At 33.8% G+C, this 25,333-nt stretch overlaps 1 protein-coding gene across 1 annotated transcript in view; it reads right to left on the reverse strand.

Annotated features, from left to right (window-relative positions):
* The window catches only part of Smp_142600 (putative capicua protein), a 41,417-nt gene extending 16,376 nt beyond the window's left edge, over positions 1-25,041 (reverse strand). The window contains 11 exon segments of the mRNA XM_018794163.1: positions 280-537; positions 4,259-4,547; positions 6,634-7,017; positions 12,910-12,971; positions 15,328-15,690; positions 16,457-16,694; positions 16,700-16,785; positions 18,469-18,547; positions 20,674-21,254; positions 24,336-24,498; positions 25,002-25,041. Coding sequence (XP_018648603.1) covers positions 280-537; positions 4,259-4,547; positions 6,634-7,017; positions 12,910-12,971; positions 15,328-15,690; positions 16,457-16,694; positions 16,700-16,785; positions 18,469-18,547; positions 20,674-21,254; positions 24,336-24,483 — 2,488 coding nt within the window. The 5' untranslated portion in view covers positions 24,484-24,498; positions 25,002-25,041.
* Positions 25,042-25,333: the final 292 nt, after the last annotated feature.

Below are 25,333 nucleotides of genomic sequence, written 5' to 3' on the forward strand. Positions count from 1 at the left end.
ATTTTATGGTTATCAGAATTTACTGAGATAGTCTGTAAGTTTTACTTATATACATTCGATTGTCCCCAACCAGTCGTGTTCTGTTCATTACAGTATCAGTGAATAGATCAGAAATAATCAGCTTATAACCTTTCACGTAATCCGGTTTGCGATGAGACGAGTCAGTGCATATTCAAATATGAGAAGTAATTTATATATAAATGAATAAATAATTACCTTTAAAATTGTGCTCTGTTAATTCCTCATTAGAATTATTAACAGTCTCAAAATTATCGCCACAGGATGTATTGGATTTGTTAACGTTGACTTGAACGTTTTTAGCATCAGTATCAAGATCCTCAATAAAAAGTGGTGGAGGTTGTATTAAATCATCATTAAATAGGTTATTTTCTTTATCCAAATATTGAACGGCATGTAATAATAAGTCTAAACCATTTAATCTATACTGATCAGAGGATTTTACTTCAATGGAACGATGATTATCATAACAGTTATGTTGACTGATGTTTTCAGCATTCAGATTCGATTGTGACAAAGCTGTGAATGTAATGAAAGAAAATTAGTTCTTAACTTTTAAAATCATATAAAACAGATGGAAATAAAGCTAGGTGGTTAGACACGCAAGGTGGCAAGAATAGAATTTGCATAAAGCTAGCCAGTTTCAGAACTCCGCCAGTAGCACTAATAGGGCTACTGATGGTCCCAGACAATCCCAGAGAACAGTTCTGTCCAAAGAATTGAAGGCAGCCCTGATGTCAAGAAACACTACGATTGTTGGCCTGTGACATTTTATTTATTTATTCACATATATATTGGTACAAAGGGCACCGGATACATATGCGCCACACAAAATAATGAGAATGTGAGGAGAAGTAAGAAGATGTGTATATATAAAAGAAGGAAAAAAAAGAAGGGTAATGATGGGGGTGGAACTGAAATGTACAACCAGAAGAGCTCTCTTAGTTAAGAAAGTTATAGCCACTGTTTATGAAGAAAGTAAAAGAAGGTTACAGCAGGATCGCCACTGGCTTCTATTCTGAGCCATATCTGATAACGTCTCTAGCCACTGTGTTGCACCATCTCTCGGACCCCAACCAGGGAGTCGTGAAGGACCAACAGAAGCTAGCCCTTTGCAGCTTTCTTTCATGCCACGACACCATGTCATACACTGACCACCTCTCCGCTTTTTCCAACCAGTCCCAGAGTCGGCAAATAATGCACGACGTGGAAGTCTCTGGGACGACATTCGTAAAACATGTCCAAGCCAACGAAGTAGGTGTTTCAAGATGGTGACACCAATTGAATTATCGTCTCTGCGCCCGAACACACGATGCCGGACCTCTGCATTACTAACATGGTGTTGCCACTGTATGTCAGCAATCCTTCGGAGACAACGATGATCGAACGCAGAGAGTCTTCTGACATCCTCGACTCGGAGAGGCCAGGTTTCACAAGCATAGAGCAAAACTACTCTCACCGACGCGTTGTAGATCCGACCTTTTACAGCCAGACTAACATCACGAAGGCGCCAAAGGTGGCACAGATTGGCATAAGCCGCTCTGGCTTTCATTATACGTGCATCAATCTCATCACTCACGCCACCACCAGCACTTATGTAGCTACCTAGATACACGAACTTCTCAACTACTTCAATCTGCTCACCATCTAGGGTGAGTACAGGATGAGAATCCTGCCAGTCTTCTAACATTTGGCAGAGGGTGGAGATATGATCAATATATCTTCGACCAGAACGAAAACCAGCCTCCTCGGGTTTTGAAATATGTACGAAGTATGACAGAAGCTAATAGTTTGGACGCGATTGGAAGTCGACTTATCTACCGATAGTTGTTAAAGGAAGGACGTGAACCCTTTTTAGAGATAGGGACAACTATAGACTCATTCCATGACGTTGGAACACTCTCTAGTTCCCAGACCTTTGTAAACAACTCAGTCAGTTCCTTAGCCAGAAAGTCACCACCAACTTTAAAAAGAGCCGTAGGTAAGTCATTTACGCCCAGTGATTTGTAGCGCTTTAAGAGTTAGAGTTCCTTGCGGACTTCTACCTCATTTATTGGGGCAGTCGTCACCGGCCATGGAGGGCAGGACAATCTGATCGATGTTGCCGAAGCAGCAGGCCAGTTGAAATGCCCTTCAAATAATTCTATTGCCTCAACATACACATGGAAAAAAGCAAGACCCTCGAATACAACACGGACAACACCAAACCAATCACATCTGATCGATAAACTCTGGAACACGTGGAATCTTTCACGTATCTTGACAGCATCATTGATGAACAACGAGGATCTGATGTACATATGAAGTCAAGGATTGGCGAAGCAAGGGCTGCATTCATACAGTTGAAGGACATATGGAACTCAATACAACTGTCAGCCAATATCAAAGTCAGGATCTTCAATATGAACGTCAAGACAGTCCTACTGTATGGAGCTGAAACTTCGGGAACTACCATAACCACCATCAAAGTAGTACAAGGATTTATAGAAAATTGTCTACATAAGATACTCAATGTCTGTTGACCAGATACCGTTAACAATAATCTACTGTTAAAGCAAACAAACCAGCTTCCAGATGAAAATGAAATTAGAAGACTCTGGAAGTGGATAGGACACATATTACGGAGATCAAGCTGCATCACCCGGCAAGCGTTAGTTTTGAATCTCGAAGAGAAACAAAAAAGAGGAAGGTCAGAGAACATATTGCATCGGGCATCGGAAGCAGACATGAAAAGAGTGAATAGCAACCGGAAAGAACTGCCCAGAACAGAGTTGGATGGAGAATGCTGATGGGTGGCCTCCGCTAGGGGTAACAGAAGTAAGTGATTTGGTTTAAGAAGTAAAATTTATCCCAAAACAGTTCTGTTGTCTATCTGTGACGGAAATGATTTCTGTTTTCTAATAAATTGTTATTTATGAAGTGTCTTAATGCATTCATAGAAAATATTCTAAGAAAAAAACAACAAAGAAAAATTGACAGAATAATCTTTTTCAAAAACTTTGTCTTCATGATCTACTCTTATAAATCTATATAAATTTTGTATACCAATAAAATGGATGTGAGACGTCAATTTTTTTTATTATTTTTAATTGAAACTGTTTATCATCTACTCTTTGTTTTTTTGCCTTTACACAGTTGCACAATTTACTTAAGTGGACAGATATTGTACTATTATCTACAGATAAATGTATTGTTTTTTGAACAAGTTTGTTTGAAAAGTTTTGATTAGGTATGTGTGTGTTACGCAATTTCGAAAGGGTTGTTATTTTATGAGGATACTACCACTGGATTTATATAAATTTACAAAAATAAAATATCATGAAATACAACTTAATCTTTTTTGTAAACTTTACAATACCATCACAATGTACTTGTTCAGTGTACAAAATAGTATAAACATTCATGTAAATGTCAGGTGATATGTAAACTACATAAGTATTACATATATTTTTGAAATACCACTTCTTCAAAACAATATCAATTTGATCCCAAATACAGTATAGTCATTATAAATACTATAATAATCACCATTATTATTGTTACATTCGAGGATTTATGGTATCACCTTAGACCGACGAATGAAACAAAAATCAGCAATGCAACGACATGAAAAGCTAAACTGTTCCTTTGCGCCCTAGCCTTGTTAACCAGGGGAAGACCAGATTCAGCTGGAAAAATATATAACTTCACAAGTAGTCCGGAAGAACGAATAAAAAGCACTCGGTTCATGCGTAATATATACAGTACAAAAGTGACCTTAAAAAGCATCACAAAAGAGAAAACAAAGCAATGACTTTTAAGGTCCTTCCAGGTGGGCAACACAAACTTAAGGTAAAAATGGGCACTTTTGGCGCGGAAATGATAAATTCAAATTTTAAAAATCAAACTAGAAAAATGAGAAGTTTACCAAGTGATTTCTGAGGATCTAGCGTCCCCAATAATCAGTTTAACATAGATTCGAACGTCACGAAGAGTAACAGTTTTTCAAGATTGAAGATATGCCTTGCTCATGATGAGCATGAAACTTATTTCTAGGACATCCTACTAAGACTGCCTTCAACCATCAATTATCCGAAAATAGTGTAAAAAATGTTTAGTCATTTTGAGTAGTGGGTATATTGTAACTTGGTTGATAGGATTTGATTAGAACTACAGATTAAACAAAACTACATAACATCACATGAATTTTATGATAGATTATATAATGCATAAAATCTATTGAAAGGAACTATATACTTACCTATAGTTGATTCATTATTTAATGATAACTCATTTAAAGCTGAATTTGTTAAAATGCCGTCAGATTCATTGATCTGATTACTGGTAAATGAACATGGATTTAGTTTATTTTCAACTGATAAAAATTCATTCACCAATAAATTACTAGAATCAGTCAGTGATGTACGCGTTTCTGGATGTGAATTACAATGAGTTGGGCATCGTTTCTTAATATTTCCACCTTCTGACCTAAGTCTTTGTTTAGAAGACCATTTCCAATTTGGAAATGATTGAAAGTGCGCAGCTTTTAGCTAAATATGAAAGGGAGATAAAAAAAAGAGTGGTATAATACAAAACACTTATATTAAAATCAGCAAGATTGTAAATCAAAGTTTACTCAGTCGGTTAGTAATCATTCGATAAGTGGGTTATAATTACCGTATGAACATTTCCTTTACAAAGTTATTACAGATTAAACTCAACTTCTTTATCTCAAGTTATTCAGTTTGTTTATCATTCTATTTTGGTCTATTCAATGATATTCACAGTTTAATCATGATCGCCGTAAGAATACAGTTAGAAGTCCGCGCTTAACGTGAAACATTTAAATTCCTTAAAATGTTTATTGAAGTACATCAAAAATTGGAAATAACGATCTAAATATTACGTAAATATCCATAGATATTAAGAACTGTAATTGACAAGTTTAGATTGACATATATGAATGCTGAGTTGATTGATTGGAAATTACCGTTTAATTAATGGGTTTAAGTCTGTGTAAACGCCAACACTGAGATGTAGTTAAATCATATCGATGAATTTCGGATAAATTGAAATGCTGCTCCAAGTTTCTACTGCTAGTCAAAATCCGAACATATATTTTTCAAAGAGCTATAAATTTATGTGTTACCAATTTATTCAAATTAAAATAGGGCATATTACATGTAAGGACAATTTATTCATTAGCCAAGACAGTTTTAGGAACTTCAAATATCATTTGAAAATTTCAAGTGAAATGCAAAATTGAGAATAATGAACTTCAGTGAAGAATTCCAATGTTGTTGGAAAACTTCTTTTCGGGAAAATCCATCGAATATCAGAATAACAAATATCATTAATAATAGTAACAGTAATAATAGTATCAATAATAATAACAAGTGGTATTATGGAAATAATTAAAACAATTTGAAAATTTACTTAAAACCTTAGTTAATTAAGCTGATAAGAAAATTGATTCTTTTGCTTATTAAACTGACTTGACGAAATAAAAATTATTTACATAACTTGTATAATATTATGAAATTATCAAACAATTTAATGTCGTGTTGTAATTTAAAGACACTATAAATACAATACACAATAAGTGTTTAAGACGTAGTAAACTATGTGACAACTAATTATTAGTTGTGTTTATATGGTATTGTAGAATAATGGTCCACAATAATAATTCGGAGCTCTTGGTCACCGACTACCATGGGACTGCATCTTCTCACGATGCTCCACTGCCTTGTGGATCAGATCTTCAGGTCAAAGGTTTCGGGTGTGGCCCCCTAGGGAAACCACCTGCTTTGGTTTGGGAACCTGGGCAGTATCACCGCCCTCACACAAATCAAACGAGATTTGTGTGGCGCATATGTATCTGGTGCCCCTTTGTACCAATATTTATGTGTTGAAATAAATAAATAAATAATGCTCTCCTGATTTGAAGTAGTAGCGTCTATTTGTGATCTTTACACGTTAAGAAGCTTGTTCTTTGTGGTTCTACTATGATAAAAAAAGTCAGCCGGAAAGCTACAAAACTGAAATCAAATAGTTTGTCTACGCTATTGGATGACAGTTGGGGTAGCAATTCCAGGTACGATGTAAAAGTTACGCTTCAAGATATCATGTAGCTAGACTGCTTACAAAAATTTTGAGAAAGTTTACTAGATGTGGGAACATTTCTATAAAATCAGCAAACAATACAGATGTTTATTTAATCTTGAGGTCACACTTGTTGCTCTCTTTGGTATATCAGGGAGGTAAAATCTTTCACTATGTTGAGAGTTAAAAAACTATCAATATCAATCCTTTACCTATTTACCTATTTTACAACACTGGCTTGGAACCAAAATATTGATATTCCATTAAAACTACAGGGAAAATATATGATAACTGTTACGAATTTATCCTGTGTCTATAGATCTGTCAATTTTTGTTTTAAGCAACTGAAAATAATAGATACGATAAATAGTTAACAGAATAAGTACATTATTCAGTTAGAATAATATTCATAACACTTAAGAGTGAAATTAATTCTTTTGGATATCTGTCCTCTCACAACAAAACAGAATCATCAAATAAAGATTATTATTTTAAAAAAATAAACAAAGATAACTCATCATATCATGTGCTTACTTCACGAGCCAATTGTTGATAAGGTGCTTTTTCTGATGCATTTAAATGATACCACCAATCACCTAAAATTTGACTTGCTACACGATTATCTTTATTTGGATAAAGACGATGTACTTCACTACGATGTCGCATAGAAAATATAATAAAAGCATTCATTGGACGACGTACATGTTTTCTATCTTGATTATTTTTATTTAATATTGCAGACAATTTTAATTTTTTATTTATTGAACATTCGTTGGACATTTGAATATTATCATTTTTAGAAGTGTTTAAATTAATTACAGGAGTAGTAACATTAGATTGATTATCATTATTATCAAAATCACCAACAACATCATCATCATCATGATTATTAACGTGGCCGCTACAATTTGGAGTCAACTTTGAAAAATCAAAGAAAATAATTATTAGTAAGAAGAATAAATGCTCAAAAATATTATGTTCATATTTTTATTAAAACTACAAGAAATAAACTTTCCCTTTTATGATAAATCTATTGAAAGATTATCATAAGAGTATGATGAAATAATCTATATATACTACTACTACTACTTTGCTGTATTTCTTTAGAATTTGATGTTTTAAGAAAAAAAGAAAATTGATTAAATGAAACAAAAACTTCATTCAATTAATTAGCAAATATGAAAAGAGAAAGACTGACTGAATTTCACTCTAAACGGATACATAGATAAAATATTAGCACTGTTATTCAATTGACGATTAGAGGCTTTTGAAAATAAACTGAATTCTAACAAAACATTTATTAGGTATAGTTGAGTAAAATAGAGCATTTTAATATGCACGTTTTTTTTTCTATAGGAAATAAAAATTCGATGAAAGTAGGAAATTTTCAAGCAAACTAGAAGGAATACATGAATAGACTGAACCAATGTAGAAAGAGTGAAGATATTTATTTTATTGTGACTGACTTTTGCCTTATTCATCTTGCACTTATAGTCAGTACTTTTATATACCTGAGATTTAGATGGGAATTCTATATTTACCTGTACGGCTGAACTTATTAATCAGGAATTGTATTTACCAACACAATACCTTGGGACAACGAACCTAAAACATTTACCGCTATACTTTATCCATTAAAAACATAATATGTTAATAAACCTTTTTTGTTTAGAATCTGAATATAACATCCTGACTCCTCGAGAAACAGTTCCATTAAACCTATCTAACGCTAGAAAATATAGCTATGTATGATGTAATTGGTCCCCTTGATAAAATTCAAAGCCATAGCATACAATCACACAGACGTCAGTTCAATATGACTCAGAAATCTAACCTGTCACTACTTGAAATTCGTAGAGCCCATTTGGTACGACAAATGCAGTTTTCTTTCTGTCTTGAGGTCGTACTTCCACCTGCCAATACCCGAATGTAAGATATCTAAGGTTAAAAACTAGCAAGCACCTTTCATGGCGTCTAACGTAGCACCAATTCGTGGAAGCGGAAAAAGTCGCGTTTCGTTATAGCATTAAGACGAAGGTAATTTAAACATAACCGAAGGGAGGAATCTTTTTTTTTACTCAAACGATTGGCGAAGCCCAGCGTGATGATGAAGGTACAATAATCTCCTTTTCGAACATCTCTTTTATCATTGAGTCCAGCTGTGGCTGATAATACACTAGCACTCTGTGTGGTGGCTGACGTAGTGACATGTGGTGGCCTGTGCAAATGGAGTGCTGTACAGTAGTCATCCGGTTTTCAGAAATATTCTACCACAATTGTGACAGGATACACAGGTTTGGCAACGGTTTGGCTGCAGAGCTCGGGAATGTGGTCATAACCGATTCTGGGATCAAGGTAAGACTAGGTTTACCATTTGTCTTCATACTGTGCTATCGTGCACTCCAGTGGCTTCATTCATTTCACAAGCCAGAAGGTCAAGTGGCGCGCTGGCAGGAGTGGTTGCAAGAGTTCGACTTTATGTGCAAGTATCGACCTGGAAGCCGAAATTCAAACGCTGATTCTCTTACTGTATACGTTAGCACAGCCCCTAAGATCAATTGGTCGTCTCTGAAAGCGGTGGACTCCGATCTGCAACTTATTTACCAAAGACAACTACATGGAAATAATAAGCCATCTACGGCAGAGTTAAAAGATCGTCTCTTAGCAACGCGCCATTTTTGTGCCAAATGGAGCTGTTTGAAACTGTATGGCAGCACATTATTTCCAGTCAGTGAGTCGAAACAGCCCCCTGTTGATAGTACCACGCGTCAAAGTTCAGAATATTATGGATTAAGTGCATCGTGAACTCGGTCACTTGAGAAAACGAAAGACCGAACATGCTATTGCGGGTTTCTTTAAGGCTTTTTATTTTTGTGAGGTCAGTTAGGTGTTGTCATTCTTCCGTCAAGTTAGCGGTACTATAGTTTGTTTTATTTCCTGTTGAGTTTCATTACTTATTCAGGCAGTTTTGAGGTGTTACTTGTATTGTAGTTTAATCCTTTTCGGAGTAAGTGTTCTTCTATCACTGTCAGAGGTTGCTTTGATAGGTTGACTACACAGTTGTTTGTGTTTTCTTCCGTGGGTGGTTTTGAAATATTGATTAGTTTTTTCTTTGTTCTCTGTGTCATCTACCTGATATCCTGATCGCTGTTGTCAATATTGCCAAAGGTTTTGATGTCAGTATCCTCTCTGGCTTCCTTTGTTGGTTATCCATGACATGTTGGTATTTGTGGATCCCGTAAAGGCAGAAAATGGATCTAAAGTTCGTGCTGATGATGTTGTTCAGTAAAACGATGAAGGCTCCACGACCAAATCATCGAATTCAGAGAACAAAGCTCCACCTAGAAATTGGTCAGTCTCTTATTGGCATATATGCTGGTTTTCTGTACCGAAGTGAAAATCAACTCTGGGATGCAGGTGTACATCCAGCTGACGAGTTCAAAATCGGATGAGACGCTAGTTTTGGATTTCATTGCTAGCCACTATCGATCTTTGCTTATAATTCTTATGACTGGCGATATCGAGACAATCCTCACAGGATACACATATACCAAAAAGAGACTGATCAATTACAATTCTAAACGTCAATGGAATGATTCAAACAATCAATACAAGAATTAATGATGACTATAAATTATAAAAATTTTCTTTCATTGAAAAAATCTATCTGAAAACTATAAACTGATTTACATGAATACAATAAATAGAATATTTAAGGAAGTTGAATTTAGTCGTGAAAAAAAAATCTAATTTATTTTACTTCAGTATGTTTATAGCTAGCTCTATGTTATTCACTCTCAACTATATAGATTATCAGAATTGATTTGAAACTATATGTTCTAGGGATGAAATGATAAATGTGAGAATGAATAAATTAAAAAAAGAAAAAAAACAAATTAGATTGGTTAAAAACCTCATTATCAAATGATTGGACAAATTCCTAAATAGATGCCTCTAGAACAAGAATTCATCTATATTCTTCGTCATAAATAAATAAATAAGAAATGCTATCTTTTCAATATTCCCTATTGACAAATTCTATTCTAGCTTCAATTGACACATGATTTCAACTTTGAAAAATACTGAAATCTCCACAAACCTCCTTCTAAATTCTATATGAGTCATTTAGTGGGTGAAATTGAAAAGTTTGTGTCTTGTTTACCATAATATAGATAAGAAGGATATTAGAAGACAGACAGAATAGAAAAAAACAATACCTAAACAAAGGTTAGTATGTATAGCAAACAGTTTTTCTTTTGATTAAGTGATAAATAATCCACTGACAATAGGTCAAGTATTTTTTTGTTAGTCTGTTTATTTATTCATCATATCGGCAGATGACGTTTTCAAACTTGTTTCTTTCTTGGATTATTCTTTTAAGGTAATGATTATTTTTACATTATCTTACCTATTTCATAAACTTGGAAAAATTTATAAGGGTTTATTTCTTTAACAATCAAAATATTTATGAATTCATAAGAGGAACGAAAAAGATCAATCAGTGGTATTGTAGATAGTCTAGTTAACATTCTAAACACTACCGATTAAAGACTACTTCAGTATGAAGGTGAATAATACAAGCAGTGGTCTTGAGTTCTGTTAGAGGTATGAGGGCAGTTATCACTTCCTGGTTGCCCACACCGTGGCCCCCTAAGAAAACCACCTGCTTCAGTCTGGGCACCTGGGCAGTATCACAGCCCTCACACAAATCGAATGAGATTTGTGAGGCGCATATTTATCTGGTGCTTCCTTGTACCAATATTTATGTGTTTAAATAAAATAATAAATAATAAATGCCCACACCGTGGAAGGGTTCTTCTAGAGGTACTTGAAAAGGAAATTGGGTTAGAAGTGGTCTTAATGACCTAAGAGCGTGACCGCAATGCCCAAGGAACAACTGCTTGAGGTCGGTCACACACGACCCTTTTGTGGATAGTTTTTCCGTTAGCTCCGTACTTGTTGAGACCTTACCGCCGGAGACGGAAATCCGTGGGATAAGGCGAGGTGTGCATTTTTAGGGTCGACCTTTTCTAACCCCACCCCTCCTTGTGGAAAGGCAGCATCGCTGTTATGCTGGTTGTCTGAAGGAAACACCTTACTGCTGCCACACCTATGTACACTCAGCAGTACGACTTCGGACCTTGGGTTTGCTGCTTTTAGTCTTACCGCTCTTTAATCAACCTCCCTGGTATGGTAGGACCTTGAGGAACGATTGTTCCAGCCAGTATAGCTCGATTGGTTCATCACGATAGGTAAGCCCGAACACCACGTCAAGGTAGCAGCAACGGTCGAGTTAATACAAGCAACCAGTGATTCAACAATAATAAGTCCATGTTGAAACCTGTAGGTTTTATGTATGTTGGTACAATAAAACAATTGGTATTTCTGTATGATCTTCAATTTCTTTCTCAATTACAACGGTTGCACATAGAACGTAATGACTAAAACAAAACTTGAAGTTGATTATTAGTGAGGGCTTTTAGCTAACATGTAGCAGAATTAGAGCAGTAATTCAGTGATTTCAACTTAACATTACATAGTGACGAAGGTTATTTCGGATTAAATAATCAATTTTGTACAAATATCTCGATATTTTTCAAACTGAAATTGATCTTGAATAAGTTCGAAAAAAAAGAAACGTATATCTTGAATATATTATCAGATATCGAGTTAGTCCATATATTTATCAAGTAAGTATGGATAACTTCTTATAGTGTGGTTAACTGGTCAGATTAAAAGATTCTTTTATGCTTTATATTTTCTTATTGATTTACAGTGACATGAACGGAAGTCATTTAGTCTTTGCAAACTGAACTATTACACAAAATTTATTGCAGAAGTTAAAAGAAACAAAATGTTTTCCGATTATTTTGAAACTGTTTTCTTCAGAATATATGGATATTATATCTTATAAATGATTTTGGCAATAGCTATGTAATTATTTCAATGAATATATATATGAGAGTAATTTATGGATAGCACAAATACGAGTTCCTATGATCACATGATTTAAATTAGAACATGAAAAAAAATATCCATAAAAAACTATGAATTTTTCAGCATTGTATAGAATCGGATGTGGAATAAATTTTAATAATGACATATTATCATTAAGAAATCAATTAATAAACCACTACAAACTAAGGATCAAGTGATATCGACTTCAATTTATTTTGAAATTGTTTTGCTAAATCAAAGCTCAGAAACTTTCCTGTCTAAATCGAACCATAATCCACTTTCATAGGTAAATATTTGTTCTTTAAAAACGATTCTATCAAATATTCTATCGGTTTATGAGTCTAAAATTAGTAAATAGATTATTCGGTTAACAATTATCACTATAAAGGTGTCCGACGTGAGTATGGTCATTCAGCTCTCTATACAGTATCCCTTCTGTTTTCACTAGTTTAATTAGTCAAGTATTAGAAGAGTAAATAGTGGCTAAATCACATCGCAGATTATATCGGAATGCAATACATTTTATAAGACTAGATGCCATATCTTGGGGTGAGATAAAAGAAACAGGACTAAGCTTATCATTAAGACATGAAGCTTTTAGTAGTGAGTTTTCCGAGGAAGGTGAAGTCGGCGCAGAAGATGTCCAGAATAACAATGAAAGATATGCAGTTAAACCATCTAGCTCGAAGAATTCAATACCACTAAAAATATCAATTTGAGCTAAAAAATTTACTCAGCATGGAAGTTAATGCTAATCGTAAGTTTTCAGTCAACTACAAAGGTTTGAAATAGACATATATACATGAAAAAAGTAATTATTTTATAGATATATACTCTTAATAATATACTTACTACTGGACTGGACGTCTCACGTGATACTTGCTTACAGGTCCCCTCAGAATTTTCTATACAATCTGGATAATAATAATAATAATGGTGAGAAGTGTAAAAGGTGACTACTAGGCAAATTAGAAATTAGAAATTATTAGGGTTTTTTATACAATTTATTTATTTGTTAAAAATTCTAATAAACAAATAAGATAGATTAACCAATTAAAAAAAGATGTTGAAACTAATAACTGATAACCAAATTAATCAAAATTTTGCAAAATGTTCTATTATCGTTTAGAAGAAAAAAATAACTATTGACGATGAAGAGTCCAGTTTGAATGTGTACCAGTTCATGTCGTCATACTTTAGACTCATATTGGACGATAGTTAAAACGATAGGAAGCATAACAGTAATAATTATAATGATAATTCAGATTGCCCCAATTAGAAATTTTGAGAAAGACAAATGAATAAAAAAGTGAAGAAGCCATAAATGAAATTGAGCAAAGTACAACTCGGAGAAGGCAATCTTATTTTCGACGTTATTTAGTAAAGCTGTGTAATCGTATTTATAGTTATTTTGCACATAGCAGTTTAAAAATACAATCAGTTCCTTACCAGGACTAATATATAGGTTATACAATTAAACATAAAATCGATATCCAATAGATGATGGTGAGTCAATTTAACAATGTAGTTATCAGTTAGTGAAAACATTCATAATAAAATAGAAAGGTGTTGTCTTCATCAGGTTCAAGGATTCCATGGGTTTTTTAAAATGTTTTAAAAAGTGAAGCTAATCAAACAACTATAAGAGGGGAAAAGTGTGATGGTCAAGTTCAAAGTAATACACTCTCTATTATTTGCAGTGAGGTAAAAACAAGAATGTATTTACTCTATTAGAATAGATTTCAAGTCATAATATCTAATGTATCGTTATTCTAAAAATCCTAGTAACCCCCGAATATGGATAAGAGTTAAGTATTTTGAAGTTTGATGATATCTATTGATCTGGTTAACTTTATGTTTGTTGAGGCGTAAGTAAGTAGGAAGTAATCTATGTGTACATTTGGTTATTTAATAAATTAAGCATTTCTGATATACCAACAAAATCACTCCAATGTATTTTTATGTAGTATCTTGAAAGCACAGTGCTTAAACAAGCGATTAGTAAAACGACGAAATAATCCAAATATGTTGACGATACGTTTATTGTCTGCAGCAGTAAACAGTATGCAATCCACCTGTTAGAACTCTTCAACAATGCTCATCCCAACATACAATTTACTATGGAACACGAAAAGAATGACATATTCCACTTTCGTGATATTGCCATACAACGGAGGGAAATCGGGACAGCTCAACGTTCGATTTATCAAAAAGTACTTGGAATGGTCCTTACCTGAATTTCAGTAGTTTTTGTCCAACCAGTTAAAAGAAAGCGTTTGTCAAAACACTGTTTTATAAGGTAAAAAGAATATGTGCCACCGACAAATTGGAAGAATTGATGAAGGTTGAAAAAAACCTAAGAGACAACTGCTACCCACAGAAATTTGTTGAAACATATAAAAAATCTAAGGAAAATAAGATGGATGTGACTACAGTCAATAAAAAACCAATATCTATAAATCTCAACTTCAAAGGTGATAACGTTGCAACCATAATCAGCAGGAGGCTTAACACTGCATTAGCCGTAACGTACCCGACAGCCAAACTATTAATTCTGTATAAAACATGTTCAACAACCTAACCAAAGGTCGAAAAGCACCTCTTTCTTGTTAACGCCAACTATGTTTATAAATTTATGTGTACCTGCCAAACAGGCTACATTGGCCGAACAGAAAGGAAAGCATATCTTAGATTTTTAGAACATATTCCAACAAGCCTTAGAACAAGAGAAAGATCGACTTTAAAGTGTAATTACTAAACATGTCTTGGATGCAGGACATCAGATTGATACCTTTCAATCTTCCAAGGTGGTTAGTAAACAGCCAAACTCCAGTCTTCTGATGTTTGCTGAAGCCGTTGCTATCAGAAATCAAAAACCTGATTTATGTGTAAGTAATTTAAACCCATTTTGTAATTACCACAGGTTGTAAGCAGCTGACGAGAACTAAACAAAATAAAATGAATTCATGCTATCTTGCTAAAATCTTTGTTCTTGCTCTTTTCAAGATGATAAAGGGAACTATGTGTATGAAATATGTAAAATGTCTAAAATTTTTACTAGAGAATTGAATACTCTGTTGGTGATATCTGATGTGTACATTTTTTTGCATGTAATGCTTCTCTATTGAGTTTACTCGTAATTTGATATCGTAGTTGAGGTATTTCAGCATTCGTGAAGGAAATTTGTATGGTAAACACGGATGTAACGATTTGCTTTTACAAATTAATGATAGGAAATCGCAAAATCAAATCGTTTCACAAACTACTCACCTGTTTCAACAGATTGACCAGACTTTTTAATATCTACAAGATTGCAGACTTGACCTAATAAAGGTATTGAACATTTGTTATTGTCTGATTCACGATGACCAGGGCTTTTCTGACTATTATCACAGTATTGATTACCACTACTGTGACCTTTGTTAAAATTACTATTTTCGCTTTCAGTTGTAGTTGGATTATTCCCAAAGTCTGATGAATTATTCGAATTAAATCTTGGTGTATCTTGTTTCCTTAAAGAGGGTTCCCCTACAGAAATACTATCCGTGAGAATAGGAAGTAAAGCAAGAGGAGTAGAAATCGGAGACATTTGTCCAACGGAAGCATTAAATAGTAACGGTGTAAATGCAGAACCTAAAAGTGAAATTCGAAGTATATTGTATAGACTTTTTTAAAACTTTGATAATTAAAAGCATTTGACTGATACTGAAAATATAAAATATAAATCGCTAGTTCACGGAAGCAATAAATTCAAGTAGCTAAATTGTTAACACTCTTAACTGTTTATAGCGAGATATACAAGGTAGGATATAAAGTTAACAGTATAGGGTTTGTGCTTCATAGGAATACAGAAAGATGAACAGAATACAAGACAAAAGTGAAGAATTCGGCTATGAAGGTATCAAGATGTGGAGTAAATTAAATAAGGAGTGTATCTATAGATTAAGAGTTGTTATTACTACTCTAGAGTCATTTGTTTCTAACAATCTCATTACCTAAACCGGTTGGTTTCACATAGCTTAGACAGAGAGTTAATAATCTTATATAATAGCAGTATGTCTTTATCGAGTTATACTTATCTATCAGCTGACTATCAATGTTTGGAATGATTTCATCAGTTCTAGTAAGAAGAGCCAACCTGTACAGTTAACAAATTTGAGGATGAAACAGCGAGTTAACGGTTTTATTGAATGAGGAACGGGCTATAATACAAACATTAGTGAGATGATAGTGTGGATTATTGGGTTCTTTCAATGACTGAATAGTATTGTTAACTGTAGCATTTTTCGTAGTCATGTTTAGTATGAAAAATGTACCATATGCATACAAGAAAATTATTGAGAAATTACTGCACAGTGACATGGTAAAAAGTCAGCTTAAAGGTTTATATGAAGCTTACTCGGAATAGGCATTGAAGTAACTTGTGCACCAACAGTGGCAGGTATAATGCTTGAGTTATAGCGATCATTAAAATGAATTGAAGTCAATGGAAGCGAGAACACTGATTGTTGTGAAACGGTCGTCGTTGTCGTCGTCAGTAGCGACGTAGTCGTAGATGATATGACCGCTTGTGTTGCACTCGTAGAGGAACCCATCTCAGTTGTTATAGATGCTGACTTACTTGTTGACAGAAAAGGAGTTAGCTTGTAGGGCGCGAAAATGGAAGGAGTGAGAAGCAGTGATGGTGTCGATGAGGATAATAAACCGGTAGATGTGAATGAATTCCCCCTTATACGGTTTGATCCATTTTCTCTAGGGATACGTGATGTTCTGTATTTCGATTAGAAGACTCAAAGCCGCCACAGCAGCGGCATATCCCATTACACGCATTTCCTTCCCCTAAAGTTAGGATAAATTTGTAGATAGAGACTAAATATTATATATATAACGTTTTAAAGAATCAGTATTTAGGAGTGAAATATTCATCAGTTGTTTAAAATAATCTAAAAGCACATCAAACACATCGTCAGTTCCGTTGCTTTTTTTCATGCAACACGTTTACGTCTTACGGCTTTTTAATTCAGATGAATTTTTGGTCCTAGTATTGGTTATACAGCAACCGAATTCTGGATTTCCAAACAAAAAGGCCAAAGAAAATGGCACAATGGTGATCCAACAAAACATAACGAATCACATGAGCTACAGAGCGTAATGGATATACGAGAGAAAATGAAGTCGTATAATCCTCCTAATTGAATTACGCCCTTCATTTCATGATACAAAATCCATTGATTGAGGGTTTTTGTATAATTTTGCGGCATAATGTCCATATTTTGTTGATAAAGACAAACTGCAGTCTGGAGTAATACATTTCACATAACCCAAATGAAAAACACTAATATCTATCGGAATGTGATTTACATACCATGGTACAAACTCAAGTTTCTTATCAATTTCAACCATCGAAGAATATCAGATTGCTAATCGGGGTTATCAGAGCTTTGAATAACCAGTCAGTCAATAAAAGATCTAAGTATACAAATAATAGTAGCATGTAGTGCAAATATGTGCGATTTTCAACCAAATTAGGTGAAGTATTAATTGTAAAACAACTCAGCACTTTACACTGACGACTATTTCACTAATCTAGAACAATAAATTTATGTAAACCTGCTATGTCAGGATGAATATTAAGCAAAGTTGAACATTTGGAACGGTCCTATCTGAATTTATTGTTTATATTTATGTTATATAATTTTATTAAGTACTTAGACGTATATTTTTGTATTCCTCTACTTGTAAGCTTCGGTTCGACGCATAAACTATTGTTGAATGTTTTACCTTTTCCAAATTATTATTTTATTATGGGTCTACCACTCAGCCGATATTGTAATTTCCTAAGTCTGCTGATGTGTGGTCAAGAATTTACTCTAAATTAAATCCAAACTGTATAATTAGACGCTATATACCTAATGAGTTGTTCTCGATTCTCATAATCGGGCGACTGAGCGAGTGTCGGTAACTGCATTATGGACAATGGTCATTAGTGTTACTCTCGACTGTTATCTCACATTTATCGTGCCATTGATTAGCCGGTCATCGATACTAATTAGATAGATAATCTAGAAGAGTTAATTAATGCTCGGACAAGATTAATATGACCGCCCTCATGTCCTAGAGTTCGATCCCACAGGCGTCAAATAACTAAACAAGAAAATTTATTTATTTTCACTGGCACATTAAAACTAAAAGTGAAAATCTCTCAATAAAATTCTGAATAATTAAAAGCTTCATAAACGTGGTATCTAAATCAAAACTGATCCATAAAACTGGAATCCTCATAAAAAGCAGTATAGGTAATGATAGTAAGAAGAATATGTGTGTACGCATTTAATTTTGTGAAAGAAAGTCTTACTTTCATTGAAAGATGACGTGAACAAAATCCACGTCGTTGAGATTCTTTGGTACAACCTTCTCGACTACATAAACGGCGCCATTGTTTCCCATTGAATTTTTTCCTTACACCATTAGGTGTCTTGACTACATCTCCCTTAATATTGCACAAGTTAAAAGTAGACAAGATGAAGGAGGTTATAGACAGCAGACCAAATACAATTTATTCAATTTATGATTACATTAAATATTGTTAGATAGTATTTATTACTTACTTACTTACTTACTTACTTACTTACTTACTTACGCCTGTTACTCCCAATGGAGCATAGGCCGCCGACCAGCTTTCTCTAACCCACTCTGTCCTGGGCCTTCTTTTCTAGTTCTATCCAGTTCTATCCGCCTGTAGCTCCTCTGGGGGTTACTGCCGGTCCCAAGCCCGGGTAAAGGAGGAGGGTTGGGCATGGGGTTAGCGACCCCATCCCGTAGAAAGTCAACTCGCTAAAAAAACGCTAACCAGATAGTATTTATTATTATCACTTATTTTCCATTTAATTTACTCAGAATTGACTTTTATCAGATTAGGTAAATGTAATCAATATTCTTATTAAATTTTACAAAGTGTACTTTGTTTTATGTATTATCGACTGTCATTTAATTATCATTTACTTGTGCTGATCATTAACAAAATATAGAAATTTTGTAAAAACCACTGGTGAAGATAACCTAATTTTGACTGGTTATGAATGTAAGCGTTCAGGTGAAATATTGAGATGCTTAAAGGTAACTGATCTCAATGGTATAAAGAGCTACGCATAGAGAAATAGATTTTAAATTATATGATAACGATTTTAGAGCAATGAAGAATGATGAATAAAGATCAAGTATGCAATGAGTACACAAAAGAAGCCATATTATAATAAGTCTTTTATAGACACTAGATTTTCTTAAATTACTGACCATCATTTGTGGTACGGTAGCTGTGAAATCGTCTAATGTCTGCAGGTTAAACGTGAGACATTCTAAAGGATGTAAAATTATTCTTGTTTTTGAAAAAACCTTTGTTAATACGAATATTATCGATGCTAGTGAAATTACGATACTAATTTTCAAAAATGCGACATTTCAGTTGACCAATTCATTGCACAAAAGTTAGGTTAGACATAATCTTTAGATGCTAGAACCAAGAACAAGTAGCCTTTTTAATTTACAACAGCAGCTACTCATAATAAGTTTGTGAGTAGTAACAAAACCTATATATGATCAAGACAGCACACATACTAATTATGTAAGAGAAGCATTTTAAGAGAATGAGGTTTTTTATTCGAAAGAACACACCGACTACACTGACAATTACCATATTGTTAACAAGTAAAAGTTTTGAAGATATCATAGAATTAAAATTTGATGAGGAAAAGGTTGGTACGGTGCTGCACTAAGGAATTTCCAAAACGACATTGATGGTAAACTCGGAGAACGATGATTATATTTGGCAACCCTACTTAACACCACAGTTAGTTTGGAACAATGAAATGAAGTGGTAATGTGTCCGTGTTTTACCCTAAAGAGTTCGTATATATAGCTTTTTGGAATATAAACAAAACTTCCAGACGCATTATCTAATCTAGTTCATTGTACTGTCCAGTAAATTGAAGGTAGCCTGGATGTAAAGAAATTTGATGATTGTTGATCTGGAATAGTTAAAGCAACATGAAAGTGTTTGGTGGAGAGAAAAAACGTGATCTTGAACTTTTAAACTGTTTCAGTAAAACATAAAATGATGGTTTTATACAAAATTGGAAGTTTCTTATCAGGAGAAATCTGTGCAAACGTCGATACAACTTGTAAACGACCAGCCATTAGCTAAATAATCATTCAAATTTGATCGTATTTCAGTGAATAATTAATCAAAAGTATCATCACACTTTCTAAAGACAATTTTTTTTTCAAAGAGGTGAAAAGCAACAGTAATAAAAGTGATGGTTTGGAAGGATATTATTATTAAACGCTATTATTCGTTGATAAGTAAATTCTATATAAGTCCACACAGCAATTACGCACAGGTTACGTTTTTCTTTAGTCCTATAAATAATACGGTATTACCGAATCAAAGTTGAGAGGGGTTTTAAACCAACAATAAGACGAGTAAAATTCAGACATTCGGGGACGGAAAACCTAAGTGTGCAGAACTGATAGTGAGTAAATTCAGCTAGCAAGCTACTATCAAACAATCAGACTATTAGAACTTACAAGCGTTATTCATGATGAAAAATTCGGGCTTACTTTCTTAAACCTTTGTTGTATATTTACAGCTGTCAATGCAGCTGCAGGGGAAGACCCACTTGCACCGGGTGAAATCCACTTAGAATTGGGTGGACAGAATTTTCCGGGATCTAACAAAAGAGATGCATTACCCAACGGGATAATAGAGGAATTTGAAGACGGAAAACTTTGGTACAAGCAATTTTTATTCGATTCCATATCAGAATTTGATATCTCTACATTGTTATAACCACTAATGCCGCAAGTGCTGACAGTATTTGTAACAGTTGGAAAAAATGAACTCGTTTCAGAATTACAAGTGGCTACAGAAGAGATTTGAGATTCGAGAGTGCTTGAAGTTTTTAGGTTCTTGTTTTGCATTTCAAGTATGTCTGAAGTACGCTTTTTTAGTCTTCGCCAGTGAGAGGGTGACTGATCTGTATGTGGAGTTAAATCTAATCTAGATGCCGATTGTATTAGGCACAAAGAACCGTTGTTGTTGTTACTGTCGTCATCATAATATGTAGATGGAGTTGGAGCATTTTGTACTGGCTTAGGACTTGTATCGGCACAACAGACATTGTCTTTACAAAATGGAGAGCCTAAAAATTATGGAAAAGTAGAAATAACAGTATTCACAATCGAAATAAGCAATAAACAAAAGATAAACAAATTTTCACAATATTCACATCTCTAACGAATAAATCTTAATAAGCATGAAATCCATTAGATAGCTTATACTAATAGAGTAAACGTTCTGAGTTAATATTACAGAAAATTGTGGTTCATTATTATACTGGCTTTGCAAAATAAATCCATAAACGATCGACTTTTATTTATGTAGATAGATAGATTGTAGCAAATCAGAGCAATGTTGATGCGAATCTTGTGATCATATTCCTATCAAACTAAAGAGACTGTATCAAATTTACAGTCATTGTATTCAAGGGATATGTGACAATAAAAATGGAAATATACACGTAAATAAAATAAACACGTGAGTTACGCCTGATATACTGATCGGTTAACTAGAACAAAATAGACAAAACAAGTAAAACATACTTTGACCATAGCAAATGTTTGTAAGAAATAGCTCAACTGTTGTGTTAGTCGAATGATAACCAAGTCATAATAAATTAGTCTGATTGTACTATTACGGTAATCTAGAGTAACATCTTTCAGATCGAATTTTACCTATAACTTAGATTACCAAGAAAAATCCATTGCATATAATAATTTAATTGGTTAATCATTTATATTTTGTCTGCTTTTCGATGTTATGATTGGACAATAAAATGCTGAAAATCATGTGATATAAATACTAGTTATAAAATCCCTAGATTAATGAATATCGCTTTGTTTTATTATGTTACGTACAATACAAAGAATACTACCATTGTCATGATTAAAATTCGGCCATTAAGTAGTTAGAAATGGCCTAGAAATAATCATATGACTTTTGTCTGGTAATATTAACGAGGGAAATACGTAGAACAAACTATAAATTGTTGGTGGAATTGATTGGTTTTATCCACTTATAATGTTGTTCAGTGGATCAGCAACTCGATATAAAAGTCTTAGGTGAAAATAAATTTTGTGAGTATAGTCAAGACTATGTTGGTTGTTTTAGGTTAGTTCTAACAGTTAGGTGGTTTTTTCTATGTGGCCTAAAACGAAGGCAAATACCACCAATGGTTGTACTATGGCTGTACAGTCACTCACTAAATGATTGACGACTACTATGAATCTTTATTGACTGAAGTGAGTGCAGTATGTGGTGAACATCTCAGCTGCAAAAGCCTGACTTGGTAATTGAAATATATTAGAACTGGAATATGTTTGAGAGCTAACAGAAGCTAAACAGAGACATTTCATCAGTCCATAAAGTCATTGGCCATCGGAGCCCACACGATAATTATATTTAGTGGATGCATATCCTAGGTAAAACAGCTCACAATCAGTTGCGGTGAATTCATACATTTATTAGCCACTTCTACTTATTGAACTCAAATACCACTTCATACTCTTAATTCCTCTACCTTTTTCCGCCTTTTAGAGTCATATTTTCTATGTTTAGCTTTTTACTATTATCAACACGATCATTCTACTACTGTGTTTTAGAGATTGTTGATTTTCTTTTCCTATGTTGGTTGGATGAGGAGATTTAACTCGATACACATTTACTCTAGATTCTTTATTGTTTATGACCGATCGAGATATACTGTGAGCTGTCTACTCAACAAAGATGTCATTGGACTTTCATTGTTGTTACCTAATTTTGTCATAGATAGATACTTCTACATATGATCCTTTCATCATCATTGACCTACCTTGAAACATTCTAATCAACCACAAGAATACTTATAACAACAGTCTGTCTGTATTCAGTCATATTTCATACAAATATTTATGGTCGTCCAGCCAATGATGAAAGTTATTTGAAGAGCAATCAAGTAGTTTTCCAGAAACATTTGAAAACTACCTTAACTGGATATTTCTATCAAAATCTAATATACCCATTAAGTTACAAAGCAATTATTCCGGCAGAAAATCATTTTCACGGAGTTCATTTACAATACTGTTGGTCTGTACGGTAAGTCTGTAAGGTAACTTTATGTTTAGTATAGTAATAAGCTACTTTTGATCAAAAAAATTAACTACACAGTCTCAAATAAATAGTTGTGAAGACATATTTATTTTTTTATCAATAATAACCCACGGATACGTAAGATTTGTAGCCACAATAAGTAAGTTAATTAGAATTCACTCAGTTTTACTAACTCCTTGGTCTGACCGCACTAGGTAAACGGTAAACATGTTTATCGTAGATTGAGTCAGACTACATGTTACATTGAAAACCAAATCCCATCTTAACTAAAGCTGATTTTTTCCGTGAAAGCCAGATAGTTGGATCGGAGACTTGTCCTAGCTACTCATGGGTTGTAATGACTTTATTTGTAGCAATCAGCTACGAGTTTAGACTTTATTAAACAGTCAACTAAGTAATCTAAGATAATCTTACATCTGATTTATAGTACAAGAAAGCCTACTAAAATACATCTATATAACGGGAAAGATTCACATCTCAGGGAGATGAATATTCATGAATTTCGTTTCCTAAGACTTAGTTGTAAAATTATCAGTATTTTATACTGAACAACCATTGCAAGCTTTAGGAGAATTTCATGTTGATTTTTCCTGGAAGAAAATGTCACATTAAGTTTGATGAAGAGTACTGGAACGACAGTCTTATGATTAAATTAAACAACTGTTAATATTAACCTGATTGTGAACTTTGTTTCTTTGAATGCCAGCAACATTTTTAGATGATTTATTTATAGTCTACAAAACCTTGTGAATCATAACAATGGAGTTCAGAATTTGCGAGTGTGCAAATGAAAGTGGTTAGATAAGATTTTCATGAACAGACTATCAACTTCTGACAAAATATTGGTGACTTTTGTAACTTTTTTCTTCGTGAACTGGCACTAAGACAGACGATTAAATTATCTCCACTCATACATGTTATGTTTTTGGAACCTCGGATTTCTTGTAAGTTTTGTTAAGAACCAAAGAATGGGTTTTGGATATTAACATTAGACATCAGTATTTTCTTGCCAAGATATGTCAGTTTAGGCATGGATATAAAAGCAATAAACAGAAACAAAATGAGAGTTACGTACTTTCGTCTTCAGTCTTTATAGAACATATGGAAACGACTGTATCTCCAAAATTAATATTTTTAATCACCTGACCTCCGTCGGTAAATTCATTTGTAGAAACCACTGCACCAGTTAGTCTGATGTCTGACGGTAAAGAGTTTGTGTCCATAACGTAGATTTGAAACTGACAGTAAACAAAGAAAAATTAAAACGAACTGAAAAGACAGGTGTTGTAGGTTCATTCTCATCACTAGAAAAATACTGACATTTTACGGGAAAGTTAATTGTGAATCTCAAAATGGACATGTCTACGTTTTCGTAGAAAACAATCCCAAAACTACCCATACTCTATAAAAGATGCAGAACATAGACACAACAAACCAAGTAATTATAATTTGTATTTTAAAGCATCATACTGGATGCATAGAGTTCGTACTGTTTGGTTATGCTTTTTCGGTTGTTATGAAAGATACACCGAACTTAAGCTGTTAGCAAAATCAGTAGATGTCTATTGTTACGTTCGAGGAATGGTATAGTAAACTTAATCAAGACAAGTTGAGTGTAGCATAACACAACTACGACAAAACAGCTGAGAAGTGACATACGCACTTAAATTTTAGTATAGATAGATAATGATATAACTATTAAAATTCAGGAACGAACGTACAACCAGACCACTGAACTTACAAAGAGTACATGACCTTCGGAAATAAACTGAGAAACAAAATTGACCACAAAGACTATATTGCGATTGGTCCAATATACTTTAGGTTGATTCACAGTGATATATACAAAGTTTTGGTATAATAAGCATTTGTTTTGCTAAAAGTTAAACTTCTTTATACACATTAAAATGTACATTTCCTTTAAAATTAAACTGAAAAAACATTTTACAACCCACTCACCATTTCAGTTTCAGTTTGGAAAGGACAGGAGGCTTGATGGCCTGTGTTAATCCTGGCAATGATGGTCTCTCAGCTGATCCAGCTTTCTTTTAAAAGAGTCGACGGATGGAGCCT

This window comes from Schistosoma mansoni, chromosome 1 (assembly GCF_000237925.1).
Source record: "Schistosoma mansoni strain Puerto Rico chromosome 1, complete genome".
Taxonomy (NCBI): Eukaryota; Metazoa; Platyhelminthes; class Trematoda; order Strigeidida; family Schistosomatidae; genus Schistosoma; species Schistosoma mansoni.